Genomic DNA, 26769 nt, shown 5'->3' on the forward strand with positions numbered 1-26769 from the left:
GGTGAAAAATCTGGTGAAACCGCGGGTTTCGGTCACTTCAAAACTGGTGACAAAACTGGTGACATTTGTATGGGCGGTGTGCAGATTGTCACCACTTTCCCCCTATACGTGTGAGCCTTGCATCACTGTCGCACTCATTCAGATACTTCGTAAGGAAAACATATAGCTGCACTCGTCTAGCATTGCCCACTTCAGCTGGCGCAGGGTTGCATTCTCTTCACAGCGAATTCAAAATAACCTTAAAAACTTTAAATAAAAAATCTTAAAATTTTTTTTGATTTTTATTTTGCAAATTTTATTTTTCAAAATACATTGTTAACCTAATATAAATAGTTAGTAATCAATATTATGAATAAAAATTACAATTAACATTAATAATAAAGATATTTTTACATACATATGTGGTTGCTTAATTGCTTATTATTACTACTACTCGTTTGCATATAGCTGTTTTCAAAAGTTGCAAAATTTCTATAAAAAATTTAAGCGATTTTAACAGTATTATAATCAAAAGAAAGGTACCCGATTTACCTTTCTTTTAATATATATTGACAGTTGCAAATCATTTGTACTGGTTCACAAAAATTCAGTTTTGTTAGTACTTTGCAAAATGTTACAACTTTTTCACTTCTTACATATGTTTTCTAAAGTTGCAAAATTTCTATAAAATAGATAACCGATTTTAACAATATTATAATCAAAAGAAAAGTAATCGATTTACCTTTCTTTTAATATATATTAACAGTTGCAAATCATTTGTAATGGTGCACAAAAATTCAGTTTCGTTACAATTTTCCAAATTTTACCACTTTTTCACTGCTTATATATAGCTGTTTACAAAAGTTGCAAAGTTTTTATGAAAACGTAAAGCGATTTTAACGGTGTTATAATCAAAAGAAAGGTAATCGGTTTACCTTTCTTTTGATATATATTAAGAGTTGCAAATCATTTGTAGTGGTTCAGAAAAATTAAGTTTTCTTACAACTTTGCAAAATTTGAAAAGTTTAACCTACACTTTGAAGGTGCTCCTGGCGTTGAATGTGCTGAGGGCGGAACGTACCCATGGTGCTCCTGGCGATGAAGGAGCTGAGGATAGAAGGTACTGGTGGTGCCTCTGGCGATGAAGAAGCTGAGGGCAGAAGGTTTTAATGGTGCTCCTGGCGATGAAGATGCAAGCGTTGAAGGTACTGATGGTGAATCCCAAATCTGTAAACAAACAAAAATATCAATTCAAATTTATCAACATATAAAAAGTCTCAATACCTACCTTAAGAATGTGACTAAGTCGCTGCTGTTTTGCAATCTAAAAGAAGAAATTACATTCTAATTAAATAAAATTGTTAAATACGTATCCTTACCTTCAAAATTTTCGCAGCGACATTTCTTCACAGTATGTATACTGTCATCAAAACGCCGATGTTTCTAACTTGCTCGCTCTAACGCATAGAATTCTTATTAGAGTACGAATTCTTATCGGGTATGTAGCTCTAACAAAGGGACATTTTTTTGACAGTTCGAACAAAAAATTTGTAAGTGTGTGGGTGAGATGACTAAAAAGTTGTGAATGTAGTTGTAAATCGTTTGATTTTCAGGGGAAAGTGGTGAGCCGTGGCTGGCAGGGTACTGATTTGAGTAATACCTTGATGGTATCGATTTATTCCTACATACAAATGCACATAATTACCAGGGTGTCCAGATTGCAAAAAAAGCAATTTAAAAAAAAACGTCAAAAATCTTAGATTTTTTTTTAATAAAATTCACGAGACGACTAATAACTCTTTTATTTTAAAAATGAGATCTTGTTGAGCATAGTTTTTAAAACCAAAAACGAATATAATACCTTCAGGGTAATAAGAAATAACACAAATTACTTATATAATAGTGATGTACAAATAATTTTCGTTAAAAATACGCATACTTTTAAAAAATATTTGTATTAGCTAAGGTGACCAACCGTCCTCCTTTGGGGGAGGATCCTCCTTTTGTAAGGCATGTCCTCCTATGTAAAGTGTCCCTCCTTTTTGACGTTTGTCCTTTTGACATTTGTATTTGAAGTTATATTATTTATCGTGTGAACATACTATCCTTTAGAACATAGATGGGTACACCAACACGATCTCATTTTGTCATGGTATTCGTGAATCGCCCTGATTAAGAGTTGGCACTTTTCTATAATTGTACAAAAGTGCGTCGTTTTTTATGCGTGTTAGAAAACGGGTTTAAAATTTTTACTTAATTTGTCCATTATAAAAAATAAAAATAATAAAAAATGATAATAAATAGATACAAATAATGAATTAAGAAATTAATTTTTATTAGTACATGCACTTAAATTGGCACTCATTCTCAGACATTTTGGACATTGTTACATACATATAGGTGGCAACCACGCGCTAAAATTACGAATAAAAATATTCAACGGCGAAGCGTGGTGGTATTCGAGAAATATGAAAGCAGACTGAATCGAAATTGGTTGAATAACAGGCTAACCTAATATTCGCGGCTTGCATTCTGGTCAGGGTTACCACAGAAAAACTTTCTTTCCTACCAAGAGCTGTTTCAAAAACCTACCAAAACGGCTTCTTTTCTACCATTTATTTTAATCGAGAAAACGGCGTTTGACAGCGTTAAATACATTTCTTTCCGGTTTTCAAACTTAAAATAAGATTTTCAGGTAAACAAAAAGATCAGAATAATAGCTATTGGGCCTCCGCGCACTAGCCTGCTAGTCCACCACTCAATCGCACACTGGACTGGGCAGTCGGCCGAAAAAAGGTTTCAGTTTTGTATACATGAACTACGCTTCATTTTGTTAGTGCATGTGGCACGTGCAAACAAAACGAAATACAAAACATGTTGTCTATGTGTGCGTGTCAATCCGCCGTCAATCTGCGATTTTCGCGGACTGAAACGAACGAGGTAAACTCGAACTCCCTTCCCCCTTTATCCATACAAAACCGGTTTTAGGCGGACTGAGCAGTCCAGTGTGCGGAGGCCGATTAAAAAGTGCTGCATGCTTTTAACTAGACCCACTTACCGACATCTATTTCGACCAGCTGAATCCGATTCTGAGGTCCGTTTCACTTCTACTTTCACAAAATTTCGAGTAAATTGCGTAAAACCAATAAAAATTGCTAAAAATTCGCATAGTTTTTAGTTTTAATAAAGGCTTCGGAGTAAATGACGTGAGAAATCGTAGCAGAAAATAAAATTCCATCATAGATTTTTTATACATCGCTCATTTGCATACATACATTATGAAGTATATATACATAAATAAGGTACAAAATAAACCTTACGGTTAGGCTTGGGGTAAAATCTGCGCGCTGCGGCTTATCCTTTCTTCGAGTTGCGGTTAAGAACTTTCGAGATTCAACGATTTACTGGAAATATGACTAACAATAAGTTGTTTTCTTTTTAATTTTCGTGTATGATAAAAAATAACATAAGTATTCTGTAAGCACGTGCATTTGTTATGTAATACGCCTTTGAATCGCCCTTCTAGTATAATTTAAAATATTTTAACAACCTTGTTGAAACTATTATCGATTCGAAACTGAGTTTTAAAGAAAAATATCTGATTTATAAACCTGACTTTACATCCATCAATTCAATGTATAACACCTTGCGACAGTCAATTTTACACACGAAAAAACCAATATATTCACAATACCAAATACATATAGTAAACGTAGTAAAACTGCGTTTTTAGTTTTTCTCCCTTACGTCAGGATTTTTTTTTTTTAACTTTGAAATTTCTAGAGTAGGATTGAATAAAAAATTTTTTCAAAAAGTTCGATGCATTGTAAATTAACAATATGGGAATCAATTTAAAGGAAAAAACCTGTAGAAGAGAAAAAAAAATAATTTTTTGGGTGCACCAGGACGAATAAGTATTGAAAATGTCCTTTTAAAACTTTAGCCTTGAATATCCTGGGAAATTTCCAATATTTATTTTTGAAAAAATATATGTCAAGGACTAATATGTTAACTACCACATCTTCGAATTTCGTCCTTCTAAATTTATTAGTTTTAAATAAAAAAAAATTACACTTCTCTTTATAAGATATTGATAGTTACACTATACATAAATGAAGATACTGGAATCGTCATTTTGGAACCATGTATGCGCTCTAAAAGAACAAACTGACCGTATGATGTACGGTTTAAATACTTTAATTACATCCTTTACAACGATACCAATTTTTTAAAATTCGGTTTGTATTTTTTTGTTTGAAATATTTTTATAAAAAAGGTATTTTTCGCTTTTAAGTGTTGTTTCTCAAATGTTTATAAACGAAGTATACAAATATGCATACCAGAAGAAAAGGGGTTTAATCGGCAACGATACCAAACTTTTTTTGTTTTTTATAAAAAAAAGGTATTTTTCCTTTTAAGTGTTTTTTCTAAAATTTTTATATACGAAGTATACAAATACGCATATCAGAAGAAAGAAAGTTTAATTGCGTTTACAACGATATCAACTTTTTAAAAGTCGCTTGGTAATTTTTTTGTTTAAAATACTTTTTTTTTATAAAAACGGGTATTTTTTTCCTTTTAAATGTTTTTTCTATAATTTTTACATACAAAGTATACAAATATGCATATCAGAAGAGAAGAAGGGGGTCCAACCACATTTACAACGATACGGTGTACGACTGTATTTTTAGTTTTTTATTTATTTATTTACACATAATAATAAAAAATAATTTTTTACCAAAGATCCTATTTCGAACTTCGAAGGCCTATATGTATCTCGATTTCGGAGGCTAACTTTGAAAAACGGAGAAATTACTTTTTTACCTGAGACTCAATATCTTTAAAAAAAAATGGTTTGGTCCAATACGCAGCCGAGTGCTGTACACTGTAATGATTCTAGTATCTTCATTTAAGTATATTGTAACTATCAATGTCTTATAAAAAAAAGTGTAAACTTTTTTAATCTAAAACTAATAAAGTTAGAAGGACGAAATTCGAGGATGTAGTAGTTTACATATTAGTCCTTGACATATATTTTCTTCAAAAATAAATATTGGAATTTTCCAAAGATATTCAAGGATAAAGTTTTAGAATGACATTTTCAACATTTGCTCGTCCTGGTGCTACAAAAATTAAATTTTTGTTTGATACCCATATTGTTAATCTACAATGCACCACATCTTTTAAATAATTTTTTCTATTCAATCATATCCTGGAAATTTCAAAGTCCTTTAAAAAAAATCCTGACGTCAGAGAGAAAAATTAAAAACGCAGTTATACTATATTTGGCTCCTAGTTTTGTGAATATATTGATTTTTTTTGGTGTGTTTTAAAAATTTTTGGTTTTTGTCGCACGGTGATATTTTTGAGGAGGACAAATCACGTTTGAGGGGGACAATCCTCCTTAAAGGAGGACGGTTGGTCAGCTTACAAACTAGCGCTAAATCACGCATATTCATCAGAATCGGTTAAAAGCCATGCTCTGGCTGTGAAGTGAAGGCATAACGATGGAAAGAAAAAAAATTATCGATAACATTTTGAATATTTAGCAGCAAATACAGATTTAAAGCTATTTCTGTTGTGTATGGGGGTGTTTGAAGGTTTGACAAGCCGTTTGAGGGAAAAGTGAACAAAACCGCTGTATTAGTAACCGTTGTGTATAGTAAAATTGCCTCACAACGGAATTTTCACCGAATGAGGACGCAAGAGAGAAAAAATATAAGAAAACCAAACTCTTACATTGTGAACCGGAAGAACACTAAAATTCTTTACTTGAACGAGTCTTGTTTGCATGGTGTATGAAGAAATGGGAAACGTAGGTCTGGAGAATGTGTGACAAGCCGCTTGTGTGGTGTATTTCGCTCTTTATAAAACTTCGGTAAACTTTTAGTGCAAAAATTCGCAGAGTGATTTAACAACTCTGTTCAGTAAAACATGGTTGCATTTGTTATCTGCAAATATATCGAGGAAAAATTCCTCAAAATAAAAATTCTAAAAAAACACCCGCACCCGAAATTCCACACGTTTTGAGGAATTACAAAGTGGTCACACTGCTAGGCACATGAAGATAAATATTACAATTCAACTGTAACGGACTACAGAGCAAGATCGAGGAGATAACAGTCTTCAAGGGCCGGCATGGAATATTAAAGCTGCGGTCCAAGAGGCGAAGTTGCATAGCAATTCAACACTGATGAATTGCACTGGATACAAAGTGCACCATCGAGATCGCCAGCGAGATAATGTTAGTGGCCCAGCGTTCATTACGCACCACACCGTGCAGTATCGTCTCATCGAAGCAGACATCGACCGAAGGGAGACCATCATAGAATGTCAGGGTATTGCTCGAAGTATTTAATGCTTATATACTCCCCGTAACCAGCTGCTCGGTATGATATCACCCTGAAATAGGTGCGCTCCTCAGAGGTGAAAACCGTATGATAGTAGGTGACTTCAATGCGCACCATGATCTTTGGCATTCAAGCCTGTCAAACGATCGTAGGGGAACATACTTGTCTGAGCAGAGAGACGATTCGACATTCTGCACAATGAACGACGTCACGCCCACCAGGATTATGGGCAGCTGCTGCAGCTCGCCTGACAACAATTGTAAGCGCTGGTTTGATAAACAGCATAATGCGGCGACTTATGCTGACCTTCTGCCCATAGTCATCACGATTGATAAACCAGCCGAATTTGATTCCGCCTAACACCGAACCTATGTCAACTTTTCCAAAGCCCTCCCCCCACCAACCGACGTTTAAGTAGGCGAGCGAAAAATTCCGCAAGGTTGTTACTCATGCTGCAGGCTGCTTCATCCCAGACAGATGTATCTCAGAAACCCGCCCAAATTTTCGGATGAGCGTGACAACCTTCGTCAGGCCGATCACGAAAATCCCGACATTAGGGATCTCAACTCGGAGATTCGGCAACTTGTGAGCGAACATAAGCGGAAGAAGTGGGAAAAGGATCTGAAGGCTTGCAACTTCGCCTTTGGTATGAGCAAGCTTTGGTCAACCGTGAGGTCATTGTCCAACCCGACGAAGCGTGACGACAGAGTTGAAATCTCTTTCGGCGACCGCGACCGCGGAGCGATGCGCGAGCAACTGTAGCCGAAAATTTACGCTGCATCCTCCGGCGGACAAAGCCAAACGATGAGTGACCAGAAGGCTGTACAAACTTCCAACACAAAGTGCGCCTTTTATTTTCACCAGCGGTGAAGATCGAGAAGGCTCGAAAGCCTCCAAAGCCATGGTCCCGACGGTATATGCATTAGGGCGGGTCGAAAATCTAATTTTTCTCAAATCCCTGGGTAATAGTGGAAATATATTGTGTCATGAAGTCATCAACAAGCTTGCAAATTATTAGTATTTTATTTTAATTGTAAGAGCCCGCGCATCGACCGCCAAGTGACCCACAGCACACTTGTCGAATAAGAAAAATTCTGGGTTTAGCAAAAAGGTTTGGTGCATATTGTTAGATAATGTCCCCGTTAACGCAAACTATAAAGTCAAAAATAATCTCTCGCAGCCCTTTAGCTTATCGTTAGTATCAAAGTTGTCTTTTTTCAATACAGTTTTAATTGTTCTCTTGATAATTGCACTGGCCTATAGTCGAAAGATGTAAAGAGTATTAATATTGCTGGCGTGCATTTAGGTCGCTGGTTCCAAATATTCTAATCTTTTTTTAATATTAGCTATAGTTTGCGAATTTTCGCAAATTTAGGAGCAATTTCGGTAGTTCTAATAGAAAAGCCATTATTTTCCATCATCGTGGAAAAATTTTGCTTATGCGAATGAATATGAAACACTGAACAGGCACAACTTCTAGAAACACTAATTAGTTTACTTATGTTTATGCATACAATATAAAAATTGCGAATATAGGAAAATTACAAACAATTTTGTTCAACATTTTATTTTTTTTTATAATAATTTGTTTATAATCTGAACGATTTTCGTCATATTATTATCATAAATCAGTAACAGTAAGTCTCGCCTTCAATTTGGTAATTATTACGTACCGATCGACTAACATTTACCAAAGTTATATCGAAAAGCTTAAGTGGATCTCCAGTTTTTTTCTAAAAAATGTCTCTTCAATTGTATAAATAACTTTTAAATAAAACCGGATTACAGAAAAGTGTGCCAGGGAGTGTTTTTTTCGTTCAAGCTGAATGCAAAGCAATATCGTCCAATGGGGGAGTCCTCAAAAGGATTTCCCAGGATATGTTAAAGACTATTGCATTTACGTACAGCCACTTTTTCACATAATGGAATTAAATATTTTTTTTATATCTAAACACTTACTGCACTCCCCTACTTTCATATAACGAAAAATGTGCTTCTTCGGTGACTTATGAAACGATTCCGCACCAACTTTCAAGACTGCATAAATGGACTTAAAATGGGCGTTTCTCACCCTTATTTTATTATGTTAATGTATGTAAATACTTATATGCTCGAAACTACTATTAACTTATCAAACGATTCCTAATCTTTGACAATACATGTTTGACTACATTCACCACGATCTTGAAAACTGACCAAATCGGCGTGACCCAAGTCCTTGGTCCTTTTAGTATTATATGAACATCCGAAAACATTAAAACGTTTAAAATAAATCTCGTCTTACTTTTTTGTATTTTTCACTTGGTTGCTGAAGTGCTGAAGAATTGAAAACTCATAAGGGAAAATTATAGTTTTTGTAAGTTTTATCTTAATATCTTAAAAACTTGTAGGCTTATTGAAAAATGATAAAGGAACGTAAGGTACTAAATTTAATAACCCTTAGTTTGATATATCGTCCTGTTTATAATAATTAACCCATTCCATAGATATTACAAGCCAAAGTTTCCTTTTCAAAATTCACACACTTTGATTCAATTGCGCGGGCTAAAGATAAGTTTTAAATTAGTCATTCGTGGGCAATAACAATTGGTTTAGACCTAAGACATCATAATATTACCATTACAATACGGTCAAATGCTTTTTTTTTTTCCCATACAAAATCGACCCAGCCTTATATACATGCTGATGCTGAAAAAATTGGGTCCTGTGGGAGTAGATTACCTTACCAAGGTTCTCCACCTGTTCATGGCCATCATCCCAGTTATCTGGAAAATGGGGAGGGTGGTCCCACTGCTAAAACCGGGGTATTCCAAAAATACAATTAAACAAAGAATTCATAAAGAAAGTAGTATTCAAAAAATATTTTTACATATGAAAAGTCTAACAAAATATAGGGAATGCGTCTTTAATAACTGCTCGGAAAATTGGACATAGCGCATTTGTATGAATTTTATCTGCATGCTCTTTAATATGTTCAAATCATCACTGGAAAATCTTAAAATGTTTGCATGGAACCATGGCGCAATAAACAGGTGAAGTAATAAAACAGTTTTCATGCTTTAAATATTTTCTGACAAAATTTTTCTTCTCACTCTAATTACTTCACTTCTTCTCACTCTAATTACTTCCACCGTGGTTGGGGTGGAAAAAGCAATAATTCCAATTACTTGGACATTAAAAAGCAGTATCTGAAGTGACTAGTGTTATTTTAATATTATTCTTTTTTCTAAACGGTTATAATGCCACCAGTGCATAATTGCGAAAGGAGGGGCGGGGTACGCGAGGCGGCGTTGAACGCGGCGCGTGATGGCGCGCGAACGCGGACCGCCGCGACGCTGGGCACTTTCAAAATTGTATACTTACAAATCCGTACTACTTTTTGCAAAATGTACCTATATATGTGCACTATTTTGCTATATTACTCAATTATAAAGTTTAAAAGTTGGTCTTATTGTTCAACGAGAAATGAAATAAAGCAAATTTGTGTTATTTCACATTCAATTTGGAAATAACACAAATTTGCGTTATTTCCGTTTGTGTTATTGCAAAGCAGAGGTCACAAAGGTGGGATTGTTCCCACGGTTACATACAGTAGGATTATATAAAGGAGTAAAAAAGTGAAGTAAACACTCACCTCGGGAGTTGGTGTCGAATTAGAGTCGGCTCCTATTATGACCGGGAGTTTTTTGCGATTTGCCTCCTTCACAGCATTCGATAGGGTGGAAAAACATGGCTGTCGTGGGCCATGTAGGTTATTGCGAGCCAGAACACGCCCTCCTTCAGTTGGACGCTGATGCACACAGTGCCCTCGTCGCTGTATTGGGAGAGTAAAAAATAAGAATATACTTTTTTAATTAGAATGCAAGCTCTGATCCTACCTGTTACTGGAGCTGTTACCACATGGTAGGCATCAGAGTTCAGTCCGCAAACCTCGTTTCTAACGATCCAAGGCTCTTGGACTAGAATCGAGTCCCCTGCTTTATAGCTGAGGCGAAGAAGAAGGGCAGCCGAGGCTGCCTTGGAATGGTGTAGCTTAATTTGTAGGATCTCCACCATCCTCAGGGTCGGTGATGTCCATCGCTTTTAGCTCCTCCCGTTCGGCGGCTGTAATGACTGTGACGTCATTGTCCTTCTCCGCCGGCTCGGAGACCAGAAGCTGGTCCTCGTCCAACATTGCCCATCGGCTGTAGACCGACCCTACGTAGGCAGTACTCTCAGTAGCTGACGCGGGTAGGTCCCCGCGTTCACTTGTGGTGTTTCCTGTGGACCCCGCGCTGTCTGCCACCGATGCCGACTCGGAGGCACCAGGTCCACTCGAGGCGTTGCCCGTCTCCTCTTGTAGGTACGTTTTGTGGTTTTTACCGCGATGGAGTAAAAGCCGTAGCTTATTAGCCCACTACAATCCCCAAGAACTGGGACGGAAGCGTCGTTGATTACTCATAATAATTACCGTCCCTGGTTTTAAGTTTTAATGGCCAGTCAGTAGCTTATGTCGGCAGATCAGTCTCAACACGATCAATCACAAAATAATATCAATAAATTTTCAATCAAATCCATAAATTAGATGCATTTCAACTCACTCGAACAAGCATCGATTTTCCGCTACACAAATTGCGAATAACAGGGACCGCGTGGTTGAGGAGCCATTTAGTTGATAAGCAATATTTGAGAAAAATTCTAGTTTCAAATGGTAAATTGAAAATCAAATTGAGAAATAAGATTTCTTCAGGCGTTTGAAAATGTGTGTTCCAGTGTTTGTTGGGTAGCATGTGTGTACTCGACAAATCAACTTACGCATGAGCTGCTTACAGTGTTGCCACTTTATTACAATTGTGGTAGATCTGGTACCACATATTTTAAAAAACTACCACAATATTACTGAAATAAAACTATTAACCTAATTTTCCAAAAGTTGAAAAGCCAATTTTCTCTTCAATATGAATTTAAAAGTAAGTCGTGAATTGGGAATGTTGTGTTAGTTGAAGGCTGAAGATGGTGACCAGGAATTCCAAATTTCTATTGCATACACAAATAATAAAGCTGCATTCACAGGAGGCGATTTCCTTAGCGATACAACATCGCCTGTGAATTGTGAACTGCCGCATGAAAAGGTCACCGAAGCATACACAAGCACTTTGCACGCAACTGAAAATCGGCAATATCGAAAAATTTACGATAGAACAAAACACATTACGCGCCTAATCATAGCAATGTAAACGTCTCGACCATATATGTAATACTCCTATATTGGCAGTAAGAGCTAGTATCGTCCGAAAACACTACAGTACAGATATATCCAAGAATGATAGAATACAAGATTGCGCCGATCAGAAAGGATTTTTGAGAATAACTTTTGTGTGACGTCACACTGGTGCAATTGCGAGAGAGAAATGCCAAAACGTGAGCAAGAATGGAAGAAGAAGAAAAAATGTTGCAAGGAAAATGTAAACAAGATGCACCAGTGTGACGTCATGCAAACGACGATTCTGTCAAATTCGTTAAGAGAGGAATAGCGGTCCATGATCGGCGCAACCTTTGTATTCTCTCAATCGTGGATATATCAATAAACAAGTACGAAAGAAAAGGAACACATACGTTTATAAATAAACAAGTACACAACACATATACAAAAATGGCACTCAAGTACTCGCTTTGATTTCGGAATGCTTACACATTGAGAAGTTAGCTTACTGCCAATATAGAAGTATTACATATATGGTCTCGACATACTCAAGTATGAAGCCTTTGTGCAGAACACATATTTTTCAAAGAAACCCTGTATATTACGATTCATAATCATGTTTTCGCCTAATCATAAAAGCTGCATGAATCGCAGTGCCTAAGGCACTCCGCACATTAAGCTCCTAATCATAGTAGTGTAATCGTTTCGACATACTAAAGTATGAAGCTTTTATGCCGAACCCATGTATTTCAATGAAGCTCTGTAGATAACGATTCAAAATCATGTTTGTGCCTAATCATAAAAGCTTCATGAATCGAAGCGCCCAACATTGTAAGGCGCTAGCAGTTTTGAAATCGTCACTTGTTTACTTTTTTGTGTTGGAAATAAAATTTATTTGTCAATTCAATAGAAAATAATTGGAAATTAATGATTTCGTGCTAAAATTCGTGCAAATTGCATTAAACCACAAGCGTTTACGCAATATTTCGGAGCAGAAATATTTGAGGAAGTGCGTAGTTGCGAAAGAACAGCCAGAAAATGTGTTATGTGTAGAAAGTGTTTATTAGCTGGTGACTTATGCAGGGCGTGCAAGTGTGCAGAAGTCGAGTCGTCATGCATTCGTTGTCGAGCGCTAAGCGTTTTGAAATCATTTTTTTGTTTACATTTTTGTTTTTCGAAATTCAGTTTTTATCAAATTATTTTATATTTAAGGGAAAATGAACTAAAATCAATGTTTTGGTATGGAAATGCACGCAAATTGTATTAAACCAAACACATTTTTGCAGTATTTCGCTACAATAAGATTCAAGTGAGTAATTGAAAAAAAGGAATAGCAAGAAAATTAGTTATCACAAATGTGTTTATTATCTGGTGACTTCTACACGGCGCGCAAGTGTGCAGAAGTCGAGTCGTCACGGATTCATTTCGGAGTGAGGAAACTACGTGCCTAACGTAATGTACGGAGTGCATAAGAATGCAGCGTATCTACACTTGAATACTACTTCATGACCTGATATATTGTTTGTTTTTTAATTTTTACTTAATAACTTTAATAAAAAGTTTACAAATGTGGTTCATGTTTACATAGAAATATTCTATCACACGACGTAGCGAACAAAGGTGGCGCCAGCCGCAAACCGCTACTTTGGTTTCGCCGATTTTGACAATTCTGGTTTTATAGAAAGCAACGCCTCAAAACTTTAAATGTACTGCAATTCACTATACTTTCACTGACATCACCGTTTGTTTACATTTTATTTATTAATTTTTATTTTTACAATTTGGAGCAATTAAAACACGTTTTCTAGCGAAAAGGGAATATTAGGATAGTGGACCAATCCGACATTTTATTTTATCCTCCTATTGGGCTTTGTTTACTTTTAATTCAGATATGACATCGCCATCGGGAATGCGCATTCTTGTATTCTATCATTCTTGTATATTAGAGATCTACCACAATTTTTATTAATGACAACACTGGCTGCTTACTGCGTGAAGAACAAATGCGAACTGGCTGATTGCTAGCACCGCAAAAGTTCGGTAGCTTCGAAGTTCGAACACATGACTTGTACACATGGCTCCGTTTGGCTCACGTGTGCACTAGGGCATTCAATCCCGAAGCATTTTAACAATCCCGTGATTTCGGGATGTAAAAATTCTAATCCTGGGATCCCGAGATTTTTTGGGATCTCGACTTCTTCACAACCTTTTGCATTTTACAGTAGATTCGCCTTTTTCAAACCATACAGATTCATGTCACCACATTGGGTCTTAGGGGAGCACAATGCCCCTTAGTAAAAGAGTATTATATTATTATTATGATATTTTTACTATAAAATATCTATATTACTTGTCAAAAACATTTATTCATACATATTTGCAGAAATCCTTTTCAAAAAAAGGTCAACAAAGTATGTATGTAAAATGAAGAACAACTCCGCCACACTGTAAAAGCTTGTTATACCTTTCATGAGCATGAAATGGTATTATAACTTTGGTGCGATGTTTGTAAGTACCAGAATAAGAAGAGATAGACCCATTAAAATGTATACTCAAATGATCAGAACGTCGAGCTGAGTCGATTTAGCCATGCCCGTCTGTCTGTCTGTCCGTCTGTTTGCATGCAATCTAGTCTCAGTTTTTGAGATATCCGGATGAAATTTGGTAGGTGGGTTTATTTTTATTATGTATTAATCGTTTGTCAGAACCAGAAGAATCGGACCTCTATAACATATAGCTCTCATACAACTGATTGTTCAGATATGAGATTTTTCGTCATAACTTCAATACTGCAATACTTCCACCCATTATCAACAGAAAACTCATAGTGAAAATTACAAAGATCGGGCCACTATAACCTATAGCTCCCATATAACTGATTGTTCAGATATGAGATTTTTCGTTATAGCTCCTCCATTTAAGTAACTAGGAACATGAAATTTTGTACTGTTGTCACTCATTATTTAAAGAATACTTTCCGTAAAAATGGCGAAGATCGGGTTGCTATAACCTATAGCCTCCATACAACTGATTGTTCAGATATGGGGTTTTACTAAAAAACTCCTTTATTTGGACAGCTAAAACCGATAAATTTCGTAAGCTATTTTATAAATAATAATACAAAATCTAGTGACAAAATCGTCCAAATCTATGCTGTATAAGCTTTATCTCTTATACCACTGATTGTTCAGATACCAGTTTTTACGATATATCTCCTTTATGTAGGAAGCTAAACCCATTAAATTGTGTTACCGGTTTACATACCGATCACACAGCAGTCAAAATCACTTAGATTGGTGCTATATAAGGTATATCTTCCATACCTCTGATTGTTAAGATATGATTTTTTTATATGTATCTCTATCTATGTGTGCCGTGAATATATAGATTGTTTCAAATGCAGTTATCTGTTAAAGTAAAATTTTCAGATGTTCATAAAAGGTATGAAGCCTTCGGCATAGCCGAAGACAGCGCTGCTCGTACTTGTTTTGTTTTCAATTGCTACCAGATTACCGTTATTACACAGTTTTTGCTCAAAATATTTGAACAAGTACAGTTTTTCAGGCAGGTCCTGAAATTCACTTCCAAGTGCGAATGGCTCAAGTTCACTTTGAATCCAAATTTTGGTGTTCTGTATTTCTCGTGTTTCATGTCAAATGAATTCCTTTTTTCGTTTTCAACATCTCTTTCATTCTGTAAATGAATCAGTAAAAATCTCGGGATCCCGGAGCAGTAATCCCGGGATTTCGGGACATGGAAAAGTGTCCGGGATCCTGGAATCCCGGGATTATCCTCGCGGGATTGAATGCCCTAGTGTGCACCACTAATGTACATTCATCTCTATAAGGCTCATGCCACAAAAAAACTGAAGGCATCTGATCATTCACAGAGTCTTGGATACGCTTCATTGTAACAGAGGATTATCATAATAACCTCAAACTTCGCAGCACCATTTCAACATCAACATCCGGATACACCTGGATATTGACGAATGGACAAATAAAGGTACGACCACCCACAACCGTCCACGAAACAGATTTAGCAATAGCAAGAATTTGTTAGAGATCACACCATTCTAGAGCCAATCGATGCTCTTAAGTTTAAAAAGAAATGATATGGCCTTCCCTATGAATACTGACGCGCCACTTCCTAATGGAGAATCAGAACGAGCCTGTATTGAGCTATGCGAGGGGGGATCTACCTTACTGAACAAACATGTAGGACCGAGGACCGAATCGAAAAAGTTACCAAATTGAAAAATAAATTACTAAATTTGATAAAGAAAGAAAAAAATTATAAATTTTGGTTAAAAATTTCCAATGGGGCAATGGGGACGAGCGACTCGTCACGTAAAACTGCATATTTATTTATTTATTTTTATTTATTTATTTATTTATTTGTTACAGTCTTGCGACTTAAAAGTACAGATAGATATTTTTTATATATAACAAAGTATGCGTATGTGTAAGTTTAAATTTTCAATTACAAAGCTGTTTATGTTTCGGATTATAACAGTCGTGAACGTACTGCTCTAGTAAATCGTTATACGAGACGAGCAGTAGTTCACGACAGCTATAATCCGAAATATGCATTTTGACGTGACGAGTTGCTCGTTCACGACTGATCGACGTACGATCTGAGCCCTGTTTTTGATACTCTTTTTTTAATGTTTTTTGCTTCTCCTGTGAGGTAAAAAATGTGTGTGATAGGGCCTTTGTGAATAAAGGTAACGATATATAATTTATTTTTTTTTCAGTTTTTCTCCACCGTTTCGTGTTTTCATAACATTTTCGCCATCTGAATACGAAATTTTAAGTTTAAAGTCGTTTGAACCCATTTACTTACGTTTTTGGTTTAAATTTTCATAGAAACACCTATATGCAAATTTTAAAGTGTATGTATTTTTTGTTTAGAAGATATGAACATTTAATCTTACCTATTTTTGGACTGTTGAACGAAATTTTTATTTATTTGATTTTTTAGAAGAGAAAAAAATGGATGGGTTGGAAAATCAACTGAAAGAGTGGAACTGCTTGGATGTGTTGCCGATGTTGACAGGTATATGTTTTTTTTTTTAAGTAAATTCGTCAATATCGCTAACCAACAGCATTTTTGTAACAAGATAGCGATCTTCGCCAACCCCAAAGAAAATTTAATATTTTTGTCCTTAAATGTTTTATTAAAACATACTTTTTTAGATTTGCTAAAAGGATCAAATTGATTCTAACAAGCCCTTCCTAAATTACATACATGGTCGCTATTCTGTTCCAATAAAGACATTTTTTGGACTATGTACACTGAGGGGAAAAATAGTAAAATCAAACGAAAGCGTATTTGATCTTACTAAAAACGTGAATGAAAGTACTGTATAGTGGAAAATATTCCATTCAAATACGCCCATTTTAAAATGAAGCATTTTGCACTTCATGGATGGCGTATTGCACTTCACGGATGCTTTTTCATAATTAAGATAAAACAAAAAAAATTTATATATATTTAGCTTGCATGTTCCCTGCAATGGAATTCGAACCCCCTGACTTCTGGAAATCAAGAAATTGTGGCAAGCATCTTTGCGCACTCAGCTACAGCCAGAAATGTAAAGGCGCTTTCAAATGTTGAGTTTGAATCAACACCACAGCACGCGATTAGTGCATTTGTACAGATAAACATGTACCATGTATATGTTAACACAGTAGTCATCGCTGTGCGTGTTTGGCATACATACACTTTCTTAACACTAGAGTGCTCGCGCAATGAGCATTTTGTCGCCCGGGACGAAAAACTGCATGCTATTTTTCAAACAACACATTTGTAAAGATCAAGCGATGTTATATACAATAGTAAAACTTTAATAAATGTTGCTCTAACGCTTAGTTTATATTTCATACTTGCTTAATAAAATTATTTTGAATTCATTTGACTACTAATTGCGACACAACAGCTTTTTAAATATGGGCGGCAAAATGCTCTCCACGCGTTCACTCGCGCTTCACGTAAGGGCGCGATTATTCAATTATGAAAAAGCATCCGTGAAGTGCAAAACGCCATCCGTGAAGTGCAAAATGCTTCATTTTACTATTTTTCCCTCAGTGTATACTCAATACGTGCGTGTTAAATTTTGGTATGGAAGTATTATCTTTTAATACGAACATATTTAAACTATAATCAAATAAAAAATAATTTTTACTATGCGTTATTCTCTAAGTGAATGTGTTTGTAAAATTATTGTTTCCTGTTTAGCAAACAAAGTGACTGTGGATAGGTTAAAATACCTTTGTGTGGAAGACATTAAAGATATGATACCTGCTATTGGAATCCGAGCAGAATTCAGGAGCAAATTATTAACTTGGAAAAAAAGAGAAGTAAATTAAAAAAAACAGCGATTATTTTTTCAAACAATATATAATCTCCTTGATTTCCGTTTTTCTGCTTTTCAAGTTCGAAATTGATGATGAAAACATATCTATAGTTACACCAATCAAAAGTTGGCTATCGGAAAGCCAAAGACCCGACGAATCTCTTTCGAATCCAAGTGTACGAACGATATTAGAAGCTCAAGATAACGGGAGAGCTATTTTGGATTTCTTTAAAGCAAACAGGTTTATAATGGAAGTTCATCGACAGGAGTTAATCGTACTATTATTGGAAAATTTTTTTGCGTGCAACTTGAAATTACAATGTAAAGATTTCTCCTACATAGTTCAACAAATTATCAATATTTTTCCAACTGAAAAAAAAGTATGCACTTATGAATATTTTCTACATACTTTTATTACATGAAAAGATTCTGCTTTTACCTATTAGGACTATTACTTCATTCCCAGAGGACCGAGAAAAAATCCCGGAGGAAAATTGTATGATAAGTATCACAATTTCAAGACCAAGCGGCGTAAAATTCAAAAATGTCTGACTTCTTACGAGGAAAAATGCGACGTGGAAGAGTTTGATGAAGTGCAGCTCATTGAATTGAAAAATTCTTTAAAATCGGAACCAGCACTTAGCATTATAGCGGACAACGGTGGGTTTACTATATCAGATGTTTGGAAGCGAACTCTTCCACTACGTCAAAAGGGCCCAAGATGGACCAACGACAATAACGATTTTTTACATGAGTGGCCATCTTTCAAACAAGCTTTCGGTTATAAATTGGTAACTACGTAATTTGAAAAAATGTGTTCTCTTCACTCATTTATAACTCTAAATATCTTTATAAAGATTGAATATGACTTTGACGAAAAATATCCCGACAGAGGAAATAAACTACTGGAGAAATGGACAACTTTTAAACACCAAATTCGCAAGTTCTATGAAGTAAACATCAAAGATACGAAGTCGAGAGAAGAGTTTTCTGTGTGTAAAGAGATCCGAAATTCAAGTAAGAGGAATTAATTGACAAGGAACGGATTTTTAGGACCTATAAAAAACGCAAAATAAAGTAACGAAATAGGCTAGAAAAGGCAAAATAAAATAGCGAAATAGGCAGGAAAAGGCACTAGGAATCGCAAAAAAGGCAAAAGTAGGCACTTAAAAAAAAAGACACGAACCGAAAAATAATCAAAAAATATATTTATTTTAGAAATGTTTATTTTACAAATAAAAAGAGAAAAACTATGACTATTACTATTATTTGAAAAATGCCTACTTTGAATCTTTGACTATTTTCTCCCTTCAAGTTTTCAACTAACAAAACTTTAATCACTATAGTTGTAGTGTCATTGAACCACAAGATGCATTTTAAAGTTTTCTGGCAGCACATTCATTAGATTTTTGCGAAGAAATGCCTTGAATGTACTAAACGTGCGCTCGACGCGAGTTGATACCAGTGGTGCCCATTTTAAATATGGAACGTTTAAAACTTTCATATCATCAGGAATAAGGGCTTTTTCCTTGTCCTTTACATTAAAGGTAGCAAAGACAAAAAAGGCAAATATCTTAAAAAACATTAAATGTGTATATATGAAATCAGGAAAAGCTAAATCGTGGACATTCCTAATCGAATATACTCTATCTCTTTAGCAGAAAAAAATGCGATTTCCATAAAATCCGTTCCTTGTTAATTGACATTACTTTTTGACCGTTATTTTTACTTTTAGGCGGCGAGGATTACATTCTTGCGAAATTGCTCAACAGCGTAATTGTTCCTACAGCGCGGTTTAAGAAACCGAATGGTGAAGCTAGGGGTAAATTCACTATATCTGACGGACAAGAAAGTTTCGCCTTGTACTTAACTTGTATAAACAATTACAAGACAAAATTGAACGAAATCAGGAAGAAATGTATAGAAACTAACGCCACAACACAGCCAACAGTCATTGTTGTCGGTCCCACTCAATACAATTTAAAAAAATTTTATCTTTCCATCGACGAAGTCTTACATGAATTCGATTCATTTCCGAAGTGCTTATCTGCTTGCTTTAAAACTTTTCATATTTTAAATTTACCTTACCCAAGCGCAAGTCAAAATGCATGGTTGTTTATACAGCAACTTTTTTTTGAAATTGAAACTGAATTTGACAATCCATCTCCGGCACTTTCCACAGTCGTTAATTTTGTAAGACATGCGAAATAGATTTATTATTAATTTGATTAGTAACCCGTAGCCATGTTTATTTGGTTTAAGTGAATGAAAGATTTTAGTGTGACCAGCGATCTGTTGTCATTTTAAGATAAAACATTTTTTAACATCACATGTTAGGCTTAAGTGCGCCCAAGCTAACATAAAAACTATGTGGTACTACATAAAGAGAGTACATAAACACAAAAAGTATCCAATATCCCAGTCATTTTATAACAAATATGTTTTTATGCACAATAAAATCTTTTTTTGCACTGATAATAATATTTATATATATTGTAATCAGGGTTGGCACCTCACGAAATCGATTGCGTTGCCAAAGCCCAGAAAAATCGTACACCCTTATTCTGGAACCCGAATTTTCGTCATTCTTATTTTTTAGTACGTTACGTAAAACAAAAAATCGACATGTTCCAACCCTTGCGGAAACCTGTGCAACATTGCCAGCTATCAGTTGTTTTTCGAAGATAGATGTATCAAGGAAAACAAAGTGGAAAGGAATTAAAAAACATTGATCAAGTGCTTATATATGGTAAAATTGTTTGGTTTTACATATTTTGAAGGAAACGATTCTATTGCATTTGCAATTATAGCAGCAGAGTAAGAGCGCGCTATGGAAGTAGAATTCATAAAAATATACGGAGCTGTCGGGCATAGTAACCATGGACGCATCTATGTCAGCTTCTGGTTGAATTGTTCAACCACAAACTCCTATGCTTGCTTCTGCCTTCGGACGCGCTTAGGTATTATAACCCTTACTAAGTATAATTCTCCTTTCTTTGTTGCCGGAGAAGAGGGGCTTCCGCATGTCAACAGCATACAACATTTCTTGTGCATATAACTCCGGCCGCGCCATCCACAGTATTTTTGCGCAGAACCCACATCGAAATTTACAAAAAAGTGCATAGTGCAAACCGAATTAATTAATGAACTATCGGTCGGAAATTTTAAACAATTATTTTAAATTAAATTTTAATCCTTTGATTACACGTGTATGTACAAGTTTTTAGATTCGGGTTATGCGTTTGGACACAACAACCGAAAAAATTATCGTATATACGAAAGGCAAATGTATCTCTTTAAATGAACACCACTAATATTTCCGGCAAACACACTTGGATTTATTTCTTTTATCTCGCCTCCGACACAGAATTGTTTTCGTACAAAACTACGCAAAAAAGCTTACTAGTTCGTTTTAAGGAATGCCATTGTTAGAATTTCGAAAGTTTGAAAATCCGAATTCGAAAGAGTTGCAGAAAAGGGGTGGTAGTAAAAAAAAATCGCAGCAAAAGTACAAATAGGTTATTATTTTAAATTTATATGCTATTTAAAACAAAAAAAAAATATATTTCAATAATATTTGTACTTTTTATATATTATTTTGTATTTGTATCTTTTTTACCGAACTTGAGCACATTTTGACGCTTACTTCATTACCTTCATCAATAATAAGTGAAATTTTTTTTTTGAGGATGTAATTTGATTTGTACGGAAAAGTGCAATAAGGAAAACTAAACCTTTACCTATGTACAGTGGTCGCAGAAATAATAGACTCGCCTTACTTTGAGGAGTTTTGGCTATTATTTCATGGTTTATTTTATGTTTAATATTTTATTATATAGCCTGGCTAGCTATACAACAAACACCATATACATCTCTTTTTCAAACTTTATACAACAATTATAAAAAACCGACAAATGTTCACCAAATTTTTTAACTTTTTTCAGAACTTCGAGACAAATTTTTGGTATGCAGTATAATAAAGTGCAAGTTTCAAGTGGCTTGAAAATACCGTTGATTTTTGACTATTTTTTTGTTAACGATACTAGGCATTATCTTCCATATAAAAAAATTGTCGAGCACACTTTGTGTGGGAAAAAATGCGTGACACCGTTAGCAAAAAAAAAAAAAAAAAAATCAACGGTATTTTGTAGCCAAATTAAACTTGCACTTTATTAAACTAAAATTTAATGGGCTACAAAACTGCATACCACAAAATTTTCTCAAAATTCTGAAAAAAAGTTTAAAAATCTGTCGAATTTTTATAATTTTTGTTCAAAATTTGAAAAGCGGATTTATATGATGTTTGTTGCATAACTACCTAGGCCTTTATAAAAAAATATTAAACATAAAATAAACTAAATAAATATAGCAGTGTATATTGACTCGCCTTTTATCTCAATACTGGGATCTGTTATAGCTTGCAATAAATCGGCAACCAATTAATTGTTAAAAAAAGGAACTAGTTCGACTTGCAATACTTGGACATTGCTACCTCTTTCTGCAACTTTGTATCCATCTCGCAAGTTGAATCATTCCATCTGTTAACGATATTGGGATAAGGGTGACGCTTGAATTGCGCCTCTTCCATTATGTGAAAATTTTACCGGCTGTGCCTATTTGTGTTGCAGATGTAGTTGCTCAGGCGCTATTTGCATAATTTGCAGTAGGATAACCCATTTAAATCTTAAAGCCATTGCCTGTTTACCACATCTTTAAAGTAATATCGATTTCCAAATCGTTACTGCCCACAAGTTGAATGAGATAAAAAAACGTAGTAAAAATAAGATGAAGCGTAGTGGAGTAGCTAAATTAAAATTTTTGAAAAATCGTAGCAAGTGCCAACTCTGATTGTAATCCAATTGACATGCACTCTCAATCTTTTGAAATCGGAAGAAAATTAAGAAATGCTTAAAAAAACATTAATTTTCAAGTCCTCCGCTGAACATTTGTAATATAAATAACGGAAAATCTTAAATAAGAAATAAGTTTTTGTAAATAAAAAAACTGAAAAATAAACCAAATCATTTCTTATTTAACAGCCAAGGGATCATTTAATATTATCACATTTTTGTTTGTTGAATATGAACAAACTATTGGTTAATGAAACTAAAAATTTGGTTGGTATCACCAATTTTTTGTTTAAAAAAATTGTAAAATTTGTGTTTTATATAAAAAACATTGTTTGATTAATATAAAAAAACATTGGTTAATAAAACTAAAAACTTGTTTCATGCCACCAACTTTGTGGTTAATATAACAAAACACTGTTAAAAAATCAACAATGCACATTTTTAATAAAGCCAATACTTGGTTTAGTAAAACAAATAGCATGACTAAACATTTCAACCCAAATTTTTAGTAACTTCATTAAATCGTTACCTTAATTCGCAAAGGCCGTAACCAGCAAATTTTCTATTTTACAAGAGAAGCAAAAAACATAAAAAATTATCATGTATGCAGCTAAGGATTTTTAAAAAGTGGCATAACTCCGTTGTTTTTGGTACTAACACTTTCAAATTTTAGTGAAGGTGTATTTTAATATATCCTAGCAAAATCTATGAAAAACGCACTTTCGAAAAAAGGGTTAGGGCTTTTGTGAATTAAGGTAAATTAATATCTCTGTTAATTTCACCAAAATCATTGTTGAAAATACCAGTGTAAGTGGGTTTGGGTTTGAAAAATCTAAAAATAATAGTACCTACTTTGCTTCATCGAGGATTGCAGGGACTTAGCCAGACGCAATGTGCAACATTAAGGGCTAGTTTCTCCAACTCAACTTAACTTAGTTAAGCCAATTTTCTTGACTAAGTCAAGAACAAGCTGTGTAAAACGTAGGCTAACTTTTGACTTAAGTCCAAAAAGTGGCTAAACTAAGTTAAGTTGAGTTGGAGAAACCAGCCCTAAGAAGCATTATGGCATGGTTCAAGTTCTGCACAAGACGAATTTATACAAAGTGGTGTTACCGTCGAAAATAGATTTTCGCTGTGGATGTACTGATTGTCAAAATGATGTGTTTGTTATAATTTGTTGTAATATGATTTTTTCTTTTTTACAACAAACACATCATTTTGACCATCAATACAACCGTAACGAACATATATTCACCGGTAACACCACCTTGTATAAATTCGCCTGGGTTCTGCAGACATGTAAGATTATTATTCACTTGAAGTTCTCGGTTGCGTTTTGCTACTGCTGTCCCCTGATTTCAGACAGACTTTACGGTTCATTCCACAAGCTACATATGCGGACGAAATGAACGCATGTTTGAAACAGTCATACCCATGAAGAAATGTCTTACCGTAAATATGCGTGTTAAGCTGCAAAGTTATCCATTGGAATTATTATTTTGCGAACAATTGCGGAAAATTTGCAATAGAAAAATTATATGGCATGGAGATACGCAATTTGTTGAATTGCCAGACCGCAAGTAGAGATTACAATAACGATTGAGGGACTAACCGACAGTGTTGCCGCGAATCATTTTTCCTTCAAAAAAGGGGTTAAAAGAGAGCTAAAAAAAGTCGTTGTGGCTAAAAATGGTAGCTAAAAATTTTTACTTACATACAGTGGTGGAAGGAATAATAGAAACTTTTTACTTTGACCAGTTTTGGCTATATTACTTTGTTTATTCGATGTTTAATGTTTTTGTATAAAAGTCTAGCGCAATATATAACACACACTATAAAAATCCATATTTCAAAGTTTGTACAAAAATTATAAAAATTCAACAAATTTTAACATAATCCCCCAAAAATTTCAAACTTTTCAATCAGATTTTTTTTTTTTAATTTTGGGTATGCAGTTTCATAGCCCATTAAATTTTAGGAGGTAAAAGTGCAAACCGCAAGACGCTAGAAAATCGCATTGATTTTTAATATTTTATTTGGCTGGCGGGGTTGTGCATTTTCTTCCATATAAAGTATGCTCGACCATGCTCAAAATTTCTTTTTATATGGAAGGAAATGCCTAGCAGCGTCAACAAAAAAAATATTAAACATCGAATAAACAAAATAATATAGCCAAAACTGGTCAAAGTAAAAAGTTTCTATTATTTCTTCCACCACTGTATAAGTACACACGCAAACATTTTCAATAAGAAAGAGAGAGTATAGAAAAACAATGAACTCTGGAAAAAAGCTAATATTTTATCCAATCAAAAACCTTTTTGTATAAAAGGGGATATATACGACACCAGCTTGCTGGCTCCATCAAGTGATTGTACCATTAAGCTCGAAGCATATAACTACCAGAATGCTTGTACAGTATTTTTTTTTTCCAAATGAGGTCGAGGAAAGATCGAAATGATTAGATCCGAAATTTCATAATTTTTCTACCATTTTGTTAAACATTGTTTTTTTTTTTTAATTCACAACTGCAATATCGTGAACTTAATCTTCCACAAACACGACTTTGACTCATATAGTGCAAGAAATTTCCGCCAAAATTCTTTTTGCTTAGAAAATTGAGCTAATTTCACCACTCCACCACTTTTCAAATAGTTTTTGAAGTCGCACCAGCATCTGGTACAATCAAACCATAAGAACATACACGGTCGTTCGACTTGATGGGCCATTTAACCAATTAAGCATATTAATAGCCGTAAATTTATATATTTTAAACTATCGTTAAATCATTAATAGATAAGTTAACAGCCCTAACACTTGTACAGTATGTATGTATAAAAACGTAAGGAACATACAATACATACATGTATACAAATCAGTCTTTCTTAGTTTAAAAATTCATCTCTTACTTAAATGAAAAAAAAAATGAGATCAAATTAAGCATATAGAACTTTTTCATGTCAAGTATGAATAAATTCTCCAAAGGGCTAGGGGCAATTTTAAATTTATGTGGCCAAAAAAAGTACGTAGTAGCTAAATCTAGCCACCAAAGCGCTAAAACGGCAACACTGCTAACCTATCTGGGCGGGGTTTTCGTAGCCGCTGCAACAGCAACTTGGTGGCCACGAAAGATACTTTGATTGAAAGCACTTACACAAATTTGCGCGCCAATTACATTAGCTATACATAGCTACGTGAACGAGCTATTTTGATAGCAAAATGTTGACGCAACCAATCTCAAAATTCAACAATGAGACGTCGCTCAAATCGATCGATACTGTTGTAAAGTCGTACGAAGCACAACTGACGATCACGGGTCTACGTACCCGGAACGACCCAGATTTATATATGGCCAAGGACCGTCACTCCAGCAACACACCCCAAAAATTCTTTTAGGGAATATGTGTGCTGTTACAGCAACAACAACATTAAAATTTTTTTACCTCCTTTTTATTAGCTCGGGATGTAACTATGTAATATTGATGCGCCTAAAAGATACAGCGATTTCTTTTCTCAAGTTACATACCTGATGACAGTACGAATGGAAATTATAATAGCGAGGTTTTCGTTTTTCAAACTATAATTTTATTTATTGCTGCTGCCAATACATATTTAAGTATTTACGCACGTTGTCGTAGCTGATGTTATTTAACCAATTATTTTGGTTCTCAATTTAAAAGCATCGAAGCTATGAAATGACATGCGATTGGTAATAAAGAAAAATCATGGCCAAGGATTCGAAAGGCCAGTTTCAAGGCGAAGATATTCTCCTGCCACGGATCCCAATGATTCCCTCAAGCTCACCCTTTCGTTTTTTCATTTAAGCACCACAGGAATTGACGAAAAATATTGTTCATCACGTCCCATTACGATAAAAATAAAACATACTTTATTTTAACATTAAGATTAAGATTTATGAATGTACATAGCACTCATTTGCTGAAAGAGTGTTATAATAAAAAAAAAAAGAGTTAAGTATGTAGAAATGACCGCTACCTCTTCTTCTATGTGTTAAAATGTCACAGCTGTACCGATTACTAGTAGGAGAACAAA

General features: G+C 34.7%; 1 protein-coding gene across 2 annotated transcripts in view; it reads left to right on the forward strand.

Annotated features, from left to right (window-relative positions):
- The window catches only part of LOC118748912, a gene marked incomplete at its 3' end in the record, with an annotated part of 88280 nt that overhangs the window by 32721 nt on the left and 28790 nt on the right, over positions 1-26769 (forward strand). For both annotated transcript variants that reach the window (XM_036483653.1, XM_036483652.1), the window contains 5 exon segments: positions 16495-16569; positions 17752-17873; positions 17950-18249; positions 18316-18660; positions 18727-18886. In XM_036483653.1, coding sequence (XP_036339546.1) covers positions 16495-16569; positions 17752-17873; positions 17950-18249; positions 18316-18660; positions 18727-18886 — 1002 coding nt within the window.

Source organism: Rhagoletis pomonella, unplaced genomic scaffold (genome assembly GCF_013731165.1).
Source record: "Rhagoletis pomonella isolate Grant_MI unplaced genomic scaffold, Rhpom_1.0 Rhpom_scaffold_00013, whole genome shotgun sequence".
In the NCBI taxonomy this organism is placed as follows: domain Eukaryota; kingdom Metazoa; phylum Arthropoda; class Insecta; order Diptera; family Tephritidae; genus Rhagoletis; species Rhagoletis pomonella.